Source organism: Capricornis sumatraensis, chromosome 1 (genome assembly GCF_032405125.1).
Source record: "Capricornis sumatraensis isolate serow.1 chromosome 1, serow.2, whole genome shotgun sequence".
NCBI classification, from domain to species: Eukaryota; Metazoa; Chordata; class Mammalia; order Artiodactyla; family Bovidae; genus Capricornis; species Capricornis sumatraensis.
In genome coordinates this window covers 18,229,647-18,246,119 of record NC_091069.1, presented here as the reverse complement: position 1 = coordinate 18,246,119, position 16,473 = coordinate 18,229,647, and the positions used below count along the sequence as shown (strand labels likewise).

At 37.0% G+C, this 16,473-nt stretch overlaps 1 protein-coding gene across 1 annotated transcript in view; it reads left to right on the top strand.

Annotated features, from left to right (window-relative positions):
• The window catches only part of KIDINS220 (kinase D interacting substrate 220), a 91,221-nt gene that overhangs the window by 38,739 nt on the left and 36,009 nt on the right, over positions 1–16,473 (top strand). The window contains exons 16-22 of the mRNA XM_068980382.1: positions 1,563–1,714; positions 1,874–2,163; positions 3,240–3,380; positions 4,164–4,407; positions 4,568–4,656; positions 6,129–6,273; positions 6,954–7,116. Coding sequence (XP_068836483.1) covers positions 1,563–1,714; positions 1,874–2,163; positions 3,240–3,380; positions 4,164–4,407; positions 4,568–4,656; positions 6,129–6,273; positions 6,954–7,116 — 1,224 coding nt within the window. The remainder of the gene's footprint in view (positions 1–1,562; positions 1,715–1,873; positions 2,164–3,239; positions 3,381–4,163; positions 4,408–4,567; positions 4,657–6,128; positions 6,274–6,953; positions 7,117–16,473) is intronic.

Below are 16,473 nucleotides of genomic sequence, written 5' to 3'. Positions count from 1 at the left end.
ACACATTGATCCCTTAAACTTTTTTAATGTGAGAAATAAACGTGCCCTGGTCAAATACACTTGGAAAACTCTTCATATTACATCTCCCTCATGTACATTACAGGATCAGAGACACCTTTTCATAAAAAATTATATTTAACTTTGGTTTGCCAAATTTTATTTGAGTGAAGCCCCACATTGCCCCCTTACGATACTTGTTACCATCCTTTGGACAAATCAGTAAAGAGTACTGGGTCTAAGATGGAGTCCTGGAACCTTTTGACATCAGGGTGTGGCCTTGGCAACTCAGCATGTGCTCCAGGCTGTTCTTTCCTCACCTGTGGATATGTATTTACCCACTCCTCTAAAGTTATCATCATATCAAATGATAATGATATCATTATTAGGTATGATAATACCTGATAATAATGGGACGGTATGAGCAAACAGTTCAGAAAAGATGAGAAACTTGTAAGTCAAAGAGTAAAGGCAATCTGGAGGGCCCCAGAGGAAAGTAAAATGGAAAAAAAAGGTTAAAGAACTGAAAGTAGAAGGAATTCAACAGAAATTAGTAAAATAATTCAATATGCAAAGATTAAGAATTTAGAAATTATTGTAAGATAAAATATGTGTAAGTTAAGCTGAAAGTGAATGGACCAAACCTGGTAAGACATCAGAACTATGAGAAGAAGATAAAAATAAAACCTTACAGGTAAATAAATGGTATATAGGATTAAGTGTTAAGAAAATGATTTAAAATGAGAAGTTAAAATGAAAAACAGAAAACACAGAATAGAATAAAAAGAGTTGGGGAAGATATTTTTACATAAATTAAAAGCATTTAAAATTAATGAGATCATTATCTTATAAAAAGTTAGAACAACTAAAATAGCATTAATTTAATTAAGACCAGGCATACATAGAGTACACTGTGATCCTGGATTGTATTTTGAAGGCAGTGCTTGTCTATAAGATTAAGATGGGAGTTTAGCAGTAGAAAGGAATAAAGGAACTAATGCAGAAGTAATGCCCATTCAGAGGCTCAAAATGCAAATAATTCAGTTATTTCACAGAACAACTAGGAAAAGAATATAACTTCTTTCTCAACCCCTCGTAGATGAGTAAGCTATAAATAGGACATTCTGAAGCTTGAGTTTTTAAATGGCATCAAGTTCTTAACTACTATACTATTTTCTCAAGGTTCTAATCTCTTCAGTTGGTGTTTACAAAATGTTCTTTGTGCGGCTCTTTCTGACTGATGTGGGGCGCCACTGTTGAATTGTTGTGTCATGAGATCTGGGGAGATGTCTGGCTCCTTTGTCTAAGTTCTGTCATAACCTTTTCCCTTTTCTGCTTTTAGTCAGAATTGCTTCGTATAACTCTACTAATTTAACTTTTGTTACTGTCTTTTCCTAAGAAAAGAATATAAGCTGTTAGAAATGGAAGATACCTAATTACAAATAGAATTTTAAAAACGTTTTGACAGAGACATGAAGGAAACACAGCTACATGATAGACATGATGTATGTTGAAACTGTTTCTTTAGGTAGCGGCATAACATTTTCTTTCCCCTTTTCCCAAAGGTTTTTGTTTACAGATTATAATAGACTGTCCAGCGTAGGCGGGGAAACTTCAATGGCTGAAATGATCGCCACCCTCTCAGATGCTTGTGAAAGAGAGTTTGGTTTTTTGGCAACTAGGCTTTTCCGAGTGTTCAAGACTGAAGATACGCAGGGTAGGACCGTCTTCTCTTCTTTCTGTATGTGGAGAGGTTGAGGATGGGATGGACAAAATGCATGGAAACATGAACATCAGGTTTGTCATATGCTGTCACTGTGATGAGTGGAGTTTTCCGGATGTTTGAGATGTTAAAACCATTTGTCGTATTTTACAGGTAAAAAGAAATGGAAGAAAACGTGTTGTCTCCCGTCTTTTGTCATCTTCCTTTTCATCTTTGGCTGCATTATTGCTGCAGTTACTCTTCTGGCTATATTCAGAGTTGACCCGAAGCATATGACAGTGAATGCTGTCCTCATATCAATTGCGTCCATAGTGGGGTTGGCGTTTGTGCTGAACTGTCGAACATGGTGGCAGGTGCTGGACTCACTTCTGAATTCTCAAAGGAAACGCCTCCATAATGCTGCCTCCAAACTGCACAAGCTGAAAAGTGAAGGATTCATGAAAGTAAGCACACTTTGCTTGTTAGAAAATAATTCTGGGAATTCTCTGGCAGTCCAGTGGTTAGGACTGCTTTCACTGCCAAGGGCCCAGGTTTGAACCCTGGTCAGGGAACTAAGATCCCACAAGCTGTGTGGTGCAGCCAAAATAATAATAAAAAAAAGAAAATAGTCCTAATGTGAATATGCTCCCATGATCATCATCACTGGGCCTTTAGGGAGTCTGTTTTCTGTTAGAGAATTGCACTTGTTTTTCATTTTAATCCAGATTTTTCCTATGAAAAATGCATGTGTAATGTGGGAAAAAAGATCCTCATAGAGTTAACTATAGCTTCAGTACTTTGGCCCCCAGATGCAAAGGGCCAATTCGTTGGAAAACAGCCTGGTGCTGGGAAGGATTGAAGGCAAAGGAGAAGGAGACGGCAGAGGATGAGATGGTTAGATAGCATCACCGACTCAATGGATATGAATTTGAGCAAACTTGAGATAGTGGAAGACAGAGGAGCCTGGTGTGCTGCAGTCTGTGGGGTCACACGGACACAACTTAGCAGCTAAACAGCAACAGCAAAGAGTTAGAAGATTATCCTTCAGGTGGTAGTTATTACCTAATAATTTAGGTTGCTCTGATAGAGTAGACAAATTGAACCACCAAAACATAGAAGATAGGAATGTACTTTTTAGAGTAAAAAGGACTTTATACAATTATCCGCAGCCCCTTCCTTTGATCAAGGTCACATGCCATCAGGAAGCCAGTTGTGGTGTGGCATGTAGACCATTTGGATTTGCATTCTAATTTGTCTTCTGACCTTCAGAGCATGTGATCTTGGCATGTAAGTCACTTCAGCCAAGTTTGTTCTTTTAAAATGGATACGACATTGTCTACCTCTTTGTAAGAAATGCTTTAATTTAGATGAAGGCACTTTGTAAATGGTGATGCATTCAGTACAGTTCTACTAAGTGGAACCACAGCTGGCAGCAAGCACTTTGGCTTTCTTTTCTCCCAGTAGGCGACTTTCAGGCTCTTTAAGAGAGGTACTTAAGTTTCTTGTATCTTCAGCGCAGTGTATCCTTTCTTTTGCACAGGTTCTTAAGTGTGAAGTGGAATTGATGGCCAGGATGGCAAAAACCATTGACAGCTTCACTCAGAATCAGACAAGGCTGGTGGTTATCATCGATGGGCTAGATGCCTGTGAGCAGGACAAAGTACTCCAGATGCTGGACACTGTACGTCTTAACCATCTTGAAACTTGTAACTGTCGCATATGTGGCAGCTGAGAGGAACAGCTTCATGAATATGTCAAGTGGAATTTGAATACTATTTTTTCTTTTATAAAAACAACTGTGTGTTTTATGCAGAAACAGCAGATTTAACCAATTTTAGGTTAATGGCAGTGTGAGGGGAAATGTGAGTAGGGGGGTCTCTAAAGTCCAGGGTGTGACTCTAGAATTTCTCTACAGATGGTATGGTTAGAATATAGATAGGGATGGGGAAGCCACAGAATTTGTGGAGTTTTTGTTAAAAAGTAAGAAAGGTTTCATGGCTTTCTGTAAGGTCTGGTATAAGCAGCAGTGTGTGCCTGTGGTCAGAGACCAGTGTGTGCAGTTCACCGTGTCTGCTCATGAGGACTTCATGAGTGTTTCTCTTGTGTATTGCTCTTACTAGACCAGCGTGTACAGTGCATCGTGTCTGCTCATGAGTATTTCATGAGTATTTCTCATGTTTGTGGATCTTACTTCTTATGTAGATTGAGTGTCTCAAAGTAGGACAGGACCAGTTGTTTCCTTCGGAGATTCTATTACTGTCAAATGTTGAAAAATTGTCAGGTGGTGAAAAACCAGATTGAAACTTCAATAAAATTTGTTTTCACATAGAATAACATTTGAATGAAAAGGAAATGCTGTTTTTAAAATGTAGTCACAAAGGCTAATGCAGATTTTGAAGAGAGGTTTTATTACTTTGGATAATTTTAAGTTTTTTATTGTGATTATACATTTTTTCTACCACAGGTCCGAGTTTTGTTTTCAAAAGGCCCATTCATTGCCATTTTTGCAAGTGATCCACATATTATCATAAAGGCAATTAATCAGAACCTCAATAGTGTGCTTCGTGACTCAAACATCAATGGACATGACTATATGCGCAATATAGTTCACCTGCCCGTTTTCCTCAACAGTCGGGGACTAAGCAGTGCAAGAAGATTTCTTGTGACCTCAACAACTAATGGGGATGTCCCATGCTCGGATAATGCAGGTAAAGATCAAGTTCCTCGGGTACTTTGGGTTTGAAGTGGTTCCACAGGTTTTCATTTTGCATTTCCTTTTACCTTGAAAAGTATTGTTCGAATTTCACAACTCTATCATTTACAGCAGAGTTTCAGGACAAATGGTGCTTTCTTGATACACTCTTTTAGGGATGCAGGAAGATGCTGACAGAAGAGTTTCACAAAACAGCCTTGGAGAGATGACAAAACTTGGTAGCAAGACGGCCCTCAATAGACGGGTAAGATAGTGTATGTTTTGAGCCATTTGTTTGTATTGCTGCTGTTTAAGTAAAACCAAGGTAAGGCCGCTTACTTATTTTATAAATACTGCATTGAGCTCATAAAGTATATTTTATCATTGGTGGTTTTTCAGGGAATGTCTGAACCTAGAGCCATAATAACTGTAAATTATATAGGAGTGCCCGGTCTCTCCCAGCCTGCTCTCAGCCCAGGTCCCACTCCAGATCAGTTGAATCAGAACCTCTGAGAGTGAGATTTGAAAGCTCCCTAGATGATGTCACTGGGGACAGAGAACCATTGGGTTCATCCCAGGTCAGGTTGTGCTTGTCCCAGGGGCCATTGTCAGCACAGCTGTAAGTGAGAGAGGCTTATGGTGTGAGAACCAGTCTTTGCTGTGTTGTCCTGTTGGCTGGCCTCCTGCCCTAATGTTTGTGAGGTGTGCGCTCTTTTTTTCTAGCCCCACGTAGTGACCTTGTGTGCCTTTCCCAGTCTGTTGGTTGTCTCCTGGGAGACACTGTAGTTTCTCTGCCCTGCCCTATCCTAGGAGCCTTTTGTAAAGAACTGGGGCTATTATAAGAAAGGAGATATACCTTTGCAGGTAAGTGATGGTAACAATGCTGCTTATGGATGACGAACTTGGGCCAGCATTGGTGATATTTTTCACTACCCACCCCGCTCTCCCCGCTCCCCCTCCCTCCCCCCCAGTTTGCAAATCTTTAATTGGGACATTTTACATTTTAAAAACTGTCTTCAGGTATTTTGATTTTATGCCTTTACCATGTACAAGTATGGATGCAGAAATAATGTATCAAGGATAATTGACAGCTCTAAATGAAGAGTGGGTTATGAGTTGCCATTTAGAATTTCTGTCCTGGGAGCCTGGACCCTTGGGTTCCCCTGTCTCATTACCTTAGATGAGAACCACCCTCATTGTGCCTGCTTCTCCTGATTGGATGGAACCCCCACCCACCCTGCCCAGTAGAGAGCCTTTCATTCTTACTAGACGTGAGGATACAGCAGCTGTGCCCTTTCGGTAACTGTCACATTTGAAAATAACCTAAAAATCAAAATGCTGAATCCTTAAATCTGGGCAAGGGGTTATTTGCTTTGTTATAAGAGTTCCTATAGATACTGAGCTCCCATAAGAGTTTGAATTGAATTTTTTTTATACAGTTCAGCTTATTTATAATTTTCAAGGCATTGGGCTTTCTCTGATTGTACAACTATAAATCAGGTACACCCAAAGCTAAACCATAGTCTCTGATGCATTTGCTGGAAATACTTTAGAGTTCGGTACATATGCTACTTCAGGGAGTAATAATAATGCTTTGTTACTATTTCATCTTCCTCTTTGACTGAAATTTTGGATTGTTTTTGTTATTGACATAGACATGTATTAACTTCTCAAAAGAGCCTCTAGCTCTCAGGGTTGAAGTGAGGGTTCATGCTCACTGACGGTACCCCGTTTCAGGACACTTACCGAAGAAGGCAGATGCAGCGCACGATAACCCGGCAGATGTCCTTTGACCTCACAAAACTGCTGGTTACGGAGGACTGGTTCAGTGACATAAGCCCGCAGACCATGAGGAGACTGCTCAACATTGTTTCTGTGACAGGTGGGTTTCCTTGTTGTGTGGTAGACAGTAAGGTGCAACATCAACAGAGCAATTCCCTTCCAGAAACAAAAGGATGGACTGTGTTTATAGGTTTACACCACCGAACACCAGTTTTATTTTGCACTGTGTGTCTAATAAAACCAGTATTGGTTTCGATAGTGAAAATCGACTGTCAGTTGTGTACTGTTATTTATTTGATTTAAAAATTTCACCTCAGGTTTAATTTTTCTCTTTGTATAAAAATAATTTTATGCTAATTTGTATAACTATAATTAATTTATAATTGAAAATGTTGAAGTTCAGATTTTTACATGCTGCTATTCTGCTTTAATTTTCAAATTACATTTTTTTCTTTTCTTTATTGTGTTAAATGATATACACATAAAATTTACCATCTTAACCAGGGTTCATTTGGGTGGTATTAAATACTTTCACTATTTGTGTAACCTTCACCACCATCCATCTCCATAATGCATTTCACCGCATTAAACTGAAACTCTATACTCATCCCCCTGGTCCTCTCCCAGCAGCCATATAAATATTAGGTGTGAATTTGTAGTGTAAGTTAAGTGGCAAATTAAAAAACAGTGGAAGTTAGTTATTTGTGAATATACAGAATGGTTGGCTTAACATAACGTTACATACCTATTAATTCTAAAATGTTTTTGTATTCTTTAAAGGACGATTACTGAGAGCCAATCAGATAAGTTTCAACTGGGATAGGCTTGCTAGCTGGATCAACCTAACTGAGCAGTGGCCGTACAGAACTTCATGGCTCATATTGTATTTGGAAGAGACTGAGGGTATCCCAGATCAAATGACATTAAAAACCATCTATGAAAGGTACTTTATCTGACCTTTTTATATTTAAATTTGTTTTAAATTGAGTTGACTCTTAAGAAAAAATGCATACAAAGCAAAATGAATGCAAAATAATATGTATAAAATGTAGAGTTCTGAGTTTAATCATTCTCATTAGTAATTCTTCCATTATAATTTCAGAGTTGTATTAGCACAGGTATATATCCCATCGTGTAAAATTTACAGCTTTATTTGGATAGATTCTTTCTTTCTCAGTATAACCTAGTGATAAAAGATGTTTAATTAATAGTCCTATTAAATTTGTGTATTTAAATATACAAAAGGCAAACATTAAAACATTGTTTAATGTCCATTTTATTTTTTATTCTAAGTGTTTTGATAGCGTATTGAGGAGGTCGCATTTTCCAAATCATTAGTGCAGGTGTTTTCATAGCTTTGTATCTGGAGGACCTGGGAAACTGTAAATACGGGATGGTAAATGTACTTTGCACTAAACAGTAAAGAAATTTATTGTTCTTTTATAGTCATTTGAAGTACTTTTAAAATCTACTTCTGAAAAAGAAATTGATTACGTTTTTTCTGGGAAAACACACAGTCAAAGCTCAGTGTAGTGTCAAGTGTGTCAGGTTTTAAGAGTACCACTTTCTTGTCAAATTCACAAAAAAAATTATAATCCTCTTTGTTTACCAAAATACTTAATACCTTCATAGCTTTCAATTATAACTCTAAATAAAAGTATCTCTTAGGAAAAAATGCAATTCAAGGGGGCTATGCAATTGTATAAAACTTAGTATAATTGAAGCATTATTTCGAACATGTAAATAAAATGGTAAACCTGACCAGCCATTCAGTGTAGAGTTTCTTTATTAAACTTTTAAGATTGATCAGCATATGGTTTTCATTATTTTCCAATCCCCATTTTTCATGTACATGTTTTATCTAATATTTTTAGGTAAATAACTGATATAAGAATATAGAGGATGGTTGTAGTATTTGTCTACACACTTGAGCTCTTGAGGTTATATGTTCCATTTATGCTACGTTAATCATTGTAAACTGTGTGGGCTGTGTGAAGTAGGTGTTCCAGTAGATGGCAGTGATCCACAGCTGCCAGGGGCCTGCAGAGCAGTGTTACTGGATGCATCTGCTCTTTGATAGCTTAGAAATCCTCTTTTTATTATGAGATACATGATTGGTGTTTTCCTTGGTTGTGTAATAGACTGTTGGTTTGTTTCATGAGTAAACATTTGCATCGTAACAGGTGCTGCATAATGAATATTTGCTGGATGAGCACAGTTTTAGGTTTTGGTACAAATAGTACTGAAGTCAATCTCTTCACCTTCATAAATTGAATGTGATGCCTAGAAGTTTCCTGTGTCTCAGGAGTACAAAAACATTGACAGTGTTTCACATTTTACAGGCTGTACGCTTAGAGTTCAACCCTTGGCCCCATGCATGCTCTATGAAGAGGGTGAGACTTGGTGAGAGACTCTGTGTTCTCAGGAAATAGAAGCAGGAGAGATGTAAAACTATCAAATGGTTTTTAAAGCTCTCAGAAAAATTCATGATTCAGTTCAATCAAAAAAAGTTTATTAAGTGTCTGCTGGGCCCTGCCACCAATACTGGAGATACAGTGGTGAACAAGTAAATATGTATTTACTTTTTCACCCAGCAATCCCACTGTGGAAATTTACTCTGAACACACACCTCCACAGTGATAAAACACTTATACATTATTGTGACCTTATTTATTTATTGTGTTATTTATTGTGACCTTATCTGTAGCACCATAACTTAACTGCATGTTTTTAGAAACATTAGTTGAATAAATTATGGCACATCTACCATAATAGAGTGTTTTTTAACTGTAGAAAATGAGAAAAAAACTATGATTTGATATGGAGAAATTTTAAGGATACATGAGTAAGTGAAAACTGCAAAATGCGAGAGTATATAACATGCCCTATTTGTATAAGAAAGAAGGGGGCGTAAGGACATCTACATATAAATATGTAAATATGTATTATTTTTTGTGAAAATATAAAACAACCCACAGGAAGGAAAAAACAGAAAGTAATAAAATGTTTACCTTAAGAGGATGCTTAGATGGGGAATGAGATGTACTCTGAATGTGTATTTTTATATGGTTTGCCTTTCATATATTAAAAAAACTAATTCAAAAAGGATAGAAAAACACAAACCCTAATATGGAATACAAACAGGAAGAATTGATGCTAATGATATATGAAATTGATAGTATAACCAAACAGAAAAATATTAATTCAAACACCTTGGAACTCAGTTTTCTCTTGACTCTTTATTCTTAGTAGAATATACTGAGGACAAAATTAGCTACAACGAAATCTTGAACTTAGTAGGTTTATTGTTTCTAATTGAATTATTATTCTCCTGAAGTCCTTTTGCGTGTATTGTAAGATAGAGTAAATGAATAAATAAATTGCTATTCTTGGAAGCCAGTGTTTTCTCTGTGGGAGAAGGAAATACCAATATTGGATGGAAAAAATTAGGAAGAGTACTGTGGTATTAGATTGGATTTTGTTGTTGTTAGGTCGCTAAGTCATGTCTGACTCTGTGACCTCATGGACTGCAGTGTACCAGGGTTCCCTGTCTTTCTCTATCTCCTAGCGTTTGCTCAGATTCATGTCCATTGAGTTGGTGATGCTATCCAACCATCTCACCCTCTGTCGCCCCCTTCTCTTTTTGCCTTCAGTTTTTCCCAGCATCAAGGTCTTTTCCAGTGAGTCGGATCTTCACATAAGGTGGCCAGAGTATTGGAGTTTCAGCTTCAGCATCAGTCTTTCCAGTGAATATTCAGGGTTGATTTCCTTTAGGATTGACTGGTTTGATCTCCTTGCAGTTCAAGGGGACTTGAAGATTCTTCTCCAGCATCACTGTCCATGAGATTTCCCAGGCAAGAATATTGGAATGGGTTGCCATTTCCTTCCTCCAGGGGATCTTCCTGACCTAGGGATTGAACCCAGGTTGCCTGTGTCTCCTGCATGGAAAGCAGATTGGATTGGGAAATGTTAAATTATTAACTCATAATTTAAAATGAGATTTTCCCTTGCTTTGGCCAGTGAAAGGGAGCAAAAATATCCCCAAACTGTGAGCTTACCTGGAGCTGGACTCCTTGGAGAAATGGCTAATTCCAGGTCAGAGGCCGGGAAAGCTCAAGGGGAGTCTGCATTGTTGTACCAGAAACCAGAGAAGGATGTGTTCGAGGACAGCAGGGTTTGCACAGACCGCCACTGGATGTAGTCTGAAGGAGCACCTTTCAAACTTGGGCCCATTTTCACAAAGAAAAATGATAGTAATGGATTATAACATATCAACAAAAAAACCCATGAGTCCATAGTAATGCTTAGAAGAGAGCAAACAAGGAATAATTCTTTGTTTTAGAATGCCAGCTAATAAATGTAGAAGGAATGAGTGAAATAAAATTATTATTTTTTAATCCCCAGTATAATCATTGATTCAAGCAAAGATCATCAGTGGTTGCAAAAACTACTGGGGGGAAGTTGTTGGGGAACACGAGGCACACATGATCTCAAAGTGTCACTCCCCAGGTTATGTGCAACCACAGAAGAAATGCCCTTGCTGGGAGAGACTTGTCACCAGTTTTAATCTAATAATCAAGTCTGACATCAGTAATGGGAGGCATAGCATTGTGTTGTTGTCTAGTTGCTGAGTTGTGTTTGACTCTTCACAACCCCATGGACTGGGCACTCCAGGCTTCCCTGTCCTTCACTATCTCCTGGAGTTTGCGCAGATTCATGTTCATCGAGTCAGTGATGCTTTCTAACTATCCCATCCTCTGCCACCCTCTTCTCATCTTGCCTTCAGTCTTTCTCAGCATCAGGCTCATGTGACTCTAGACAAAAGGCAGTAGAAGGTACCACATCACCTATGTGCTCCTGTTGCCAGCCGTGTTTTACTGTGATCCTGATTATGAAGAAACGGCCAGATGAATCTGAGATGTGAAACACGCTACAAGGCAACTGGCTTAGGTTCCATCCATATTGGCCACTGAGGGAGACTGAAGAGATCCTACAGCCCAAATGCAGCATGTGAGCTGTGATTGGAATCTGTCATAAGAGTAGAGCACTGAAGGGCATTTTGTGGGCAGTTGGGGAATTTGAGTTTTTGAGTTAATGTTAATATCCTTTGGTATGCTAAGGGTGTTTGGGGGACATTCATGATGAAATATTTAGGTGTGAAATACACTTTCAGATGGTTTGGCAAAAGGAAAGTATGTATGTGTGTGTAGATGAAGTACCTGGTTCTTATTAAAAAGTTTTCCTTTTCCCATGCCTTTTGTTCTCCCCAGTGACTGTCCAGTAAATGTTGCTTTGTTAACATTTTTACTTAGGGACATAATTTGAATTAAATGAATCTAAGAGCTGTACTCCTTAGTGCACTCCTGTGATTTTAGTAACCTTTTCACACATGCCAAATTGAAAATCATTATGTATCTATACATGTGTCTTTTGAAAGCTCTAAAAAAAAAAAACCTACTATTTTGTTCTGTGGTGGTAGAATGAATCACAAACCACACTTTATTCACTGGTTGATTCTAATGTCAAAATCAGCCAGTACCTCTAAAGGTATGGAACAAGCGGGTACGAAAGGTGCAGTTTTCATTAGTGTACCCATTCTAGTTAATTTTCTTCATGTGATGTGTGTTTAGTGTGGGTCTTTACTGTAGCTTAGGGCTCAGATTGTGTCCTTTGTGCTTTTATGTGTTCCAGGGGCTGCCTGAGGAGGCAGGGTAGAGGGACAAACGTGCAAAGCATCTAATGCCCTTGAGGAACTTACAGACACGTTTCTACACACATACATACCCTTTTCTTTTGCCAAACCATCTGAAAGTGTATTTCACACCTAAATACTTCAGCATTCACAAAGACAGCATTACCACACCCCCCCACACACGCTTTTTTCTAAACCATTAGAGGGTAAATTATATGCAACATATCTTTTGTCCCTCATCACTCAAGTATATGAGGAATATATATTCTGATTGAAAGTAAAATGTACACATTTGAAACAACTGGAATAAAGTAAAAATGTGATGGCTCAAACAATCAGCCAGTTAACAAGTTCTATCAGTAATGGGCTGAAACACTGCTTTCTGGATGATAGAAAGCTTTTCAGGCTAAAACTAACGTTCTTTGCTAATAGACCTTTTAAAAGGTCTAATTAATTACTTGCCCTTTTAAAACTTTCACACTAATTTCCAGCCCTTGAGCCTCAGCTTACACGCTACTTCCTAATGTTCAAGGAAGTTCTCAGAAATTTACATTTTAATTAGTTAAAATATATCATACAGACAAAAGAAAATATATTATCACCTGTAGTTTAAAAATAATGGTAAAATTTCACCCTGTTTTTTAAATAGAACATTTGTCAAAGAAAAGTTTTGGGGGAAAGTGTATTTTTAATCATAAAAATAGCATGGAGTGAATTTTTGTAGTGAGAATATTCTATGCTATAAACATAGACTTTTGTATATTGGGGGTATAATGAGGTAATGAGACCTTTGCTTTGGAATTAAGTTAATTTATTATTTTAGACTTCAGCTCTTGGTGGGCCTGCCATCCACGAATGGGTAGAATGCAGGGTGACTTTGAGATATGTGTCTTTTTTTTTAAAAAAAGAAATGACTGTGTCCTATATGCCTGCAGATACTTACAAATACTGTTTTGTAGCTATTCTAAGGGAAAGAAAAAGACAATTTAGTAAGAGTCTTTGAGAGTTCATTAAGGAATTGACTTAATTTAAGATCTCAAATGAAAAACTATAGGGAGACAGTTTGATCAGTATATCAAAAAATCATACTGGAATATGTTAGAATAACTCAGATGACTGTTCTAGTTAACCATAGTTGAGTTCTTTGGTGCTATTGCTTGTTATTTGAATAATAAAACATTTTATTTATTGCAGACAGAAAGCAGCAGTATATAATTGATATTCATTTATTTTATTAAAGAAATCTGATTTGGTAAAAACAATCAGAAAATAGTATTTTTAACACTAGTAGTAAAATTTTTTTAATCCATAAAAAGCCTCATTTATTTTTATAGCAATTTGATGATACATCTGCTTGCTTTATTCAGCTGAAAAAGAAAATGTTGGTTCTTGGTGTTTGGTAAAATTGCTTTGTTAAATTATTTTCTAAATTGTTCAACTTTTAACAAATGACATTTGATACTAACACTGGAAAGCAATTTCAGCTAATTAAGTAGATCCCTCTATAAACCATTGGAACATTAAGATGACATACTGTTCATTCAAGATTATTTTAATTGGTACAATTATTGTAATTTTCTTGCAATTATGTGTTGAGCTAAAAGCTTTTGTCTAGATCATTTGAGGGTTTTTTTTGTTAACATACATTTAGTAAGAAGAAAAGGAGTAAAATAAAAACTGTAGATAAAGATTTTCTGTCTACTTTTATTGCAGAGTTTTAGACCCCACTGAGATATTTTAGTATAAAACTTTATTTCTGGCATTTTTTAGTATTAAGCATTTTAAGCAATGATAGAGGCTTTTGAAAGATCAATTTAAATGGCTTCCATGAAGGTACTGCTTCAAATGTCTGTTTTGACGCTACTCAGCCAGTCTTTTACTTAGAATGATGTGGTCAGAATTAGGGTTGTGGTAAGGATAATGTTGTACTTTGTTTTGGTGACTTCTTGTACTTGATTTTTTTCGAGCAATTGAGTAAGTTTTGAGAGAGCTTCAGAATGGTGACCATTTCCATGTCCCTAAAATAACTATTTGCTGAGTAGACACTATAGACATCTAATTAATAAAATTCATCCAAAGTCCAGTATATTTAAACTGTTCAAGGAGTAGTTTTTCTGTACTTAAAACATTTTTCATAATAAAACATCATGTTGGATGATACTTAGCCAAACTTTTCATAAGCTTAGTTTTATCACTTACTAGTTACTTCCTGCCTCTCTTCGCTCTCACTAACTACCTTCCTCTTTCCTTCAAGTTCTGGGTCATTACTGATACCCCTCCCCAACCCATCACGTGGCCCAGATTATGCACAGGCTTGTTTCCTTTTCATATGGGCGGAAGTTATGAATCTGAATAACATAAAAAATTGGACGCTAGATAGTTTAGATTTGTAAGGAAATTGTCTTATGTTCTTGGTGGTATGAAGTTCATTCTTGTACTGATGATTTTTTCCTTAATTTAGGTTTGAGATACTGTAAATATTTATTTCCAATACTGTTTCATGCATGTCCTTTTATTGTTTCTTGTAAGTAGTTGAGAATCCTAATGAAATTCTGTATTTTTGATGTGTGTTGGTGTTGTCACCATTCCACAGTTAATAATTTACTTGCTCGTGTGTAATTGTTATTTCCATTTTTATTCCCAGAACATTCTTGCCCTTAATGTATGTATAATGAAAACACTTTTTTTCAGGAGTTCAATACTTTATCAATATCTTTATTGGCTCAGACGGTAAAGCATCTGCCTGCAATGTGGGAGACCAGGGTTTGATCCCTGGGTTAGGAAGATCCCCCGGTTAGGAAGATCCCCTGGAGAAGGAAATGGCAATCCACTCCAGTACTCTTGCCTGGAAAATTCCATGGACGGAGGAGCCTGTTAGGCTACAGTCTGTGGGGTCGCAAAGAGCTGGACATGACTGAGCAACTTCACTATTTCTTTTCTACTTTCTTTTTTATCTTAAAAAAAAAACCCTCATCAAATTCTTTGCAAGCTCATGAAATGATTCTCCATATAGAAAAGGAAACTAAGCAGGTTTGTGTTGAAAAAAAAAGATTACAATCTAAAACAGAAATCACATTTTAACAGGATAAAATAAATAACGGTATATTTGCAAGGTTTCATGTGAAGATTGAGCCTTCAAAGAACCGTGAACAAAGATGCCTGTAAATAGATGTAGTGTTGACAGTTAAACATGCATTTCTTGTGTGTTGTTTATTTTTACCCATTGTCTATGTGGAAATTACTTGGAAAACTCAGGTTCCTAAAGATAAATAAAGATGAAGGTCAGAATTTTTTAGTTTATTTTGATAGGCCTGAAAAATATCTCTACTTTTGTTTGGAGAAAAAAAAATGAAACAGAATGAGACATGTTTGACTGTTTTTTGAGTTTACCTATTTATATATTTTGCAACTTCTTTGTTTTATCATCGCTACCAGGCTCCTAGTAACATTCAGTATCTTTAATAGATATTTGCATTGCAGTTTCTTTAATATTTGTTTCCTGAACTAGACTGATAACTCCATGAAGTGTAACTTCGTTAAACCTTGCTAAATTCCTTGTTTCTAGACATTCGTGACATAGAGTAGGCGGTGGTGGGTATTTCTGAAAGAATAATGAAATATGATGATGACATTTGCTTTGGGGAAAGCATGGCGTGGGGGAAGGTGGTAAGTGAGAAGTCACATTTTATCTTCAATACTATCCATACAGACTAGTCCTCCTTTGATTCTAAATGTAGGTGAACATTTTCCTGACAGTGGATCCCTGGGTAAGGCACAGAGAGTTTTCAGAACACAAAGATTGAATGATGACATATTTCAGCTAACACCTAGTAGATTCTGCCTTTTGTCAGGTGATGGTAAAATCAAAGCAGTGTTTTCATAGGTGTTTCCCTGTAGGTGAGTTCAGCTGCATTTCTAGGGTTTCTTACATTCATGATTGTTTCATGAATGCCACAGTCTGGAGTTGCTTCGTATCAGCACACTTTTAGACAAGTTCCTCTCACTTCTGTTTCTGTTCACTGGCTGTTGTCAGTATTGTTCAAAAAGGCCCTTTGACTTAGCTGTACTCTGTTTTTGTTATGCTGAACGTTTTGATTGTGTTCATTCATTAAATATTTATAGAGTTTATTACATGCTGGGCACATGCTAATAAAAGCACTAGCTAGTGCTATTACTTGAGCCCTCAATATATGGATTTACCTAGATTATTTCATTTAATACCCATAACTCTGGGAGGCAGGGAGTGGGAGTTACCTAAGACCACACAGCTGTAGCCGCTGGAGCTTCCCCAGGCCTATTTCTGGAAGCCAGCAGGCTGTCTGTGACTACAGAGCTAGACAACTGGTCTGAGATATTAGAAAGACAGAAGTGAACTAATTTTATTTTTATTTCCAGATATAATTTATTCATTTTCAAATGAGTATTTGGAATCATTTATTGTGTATCAATGGGAATGTTATAGCAGACATTTTTTAAGAGGATGGAATTTATCTTAATTCCATTTAAAAAAGGCAGACTTCTTACCAACTTATGTAAAACCCCAAATCAATGCTTTATTCAGTTTTGATTGTGTCTGCTAACTGCAGTAGGTTTTGTATGGAAAGCTTA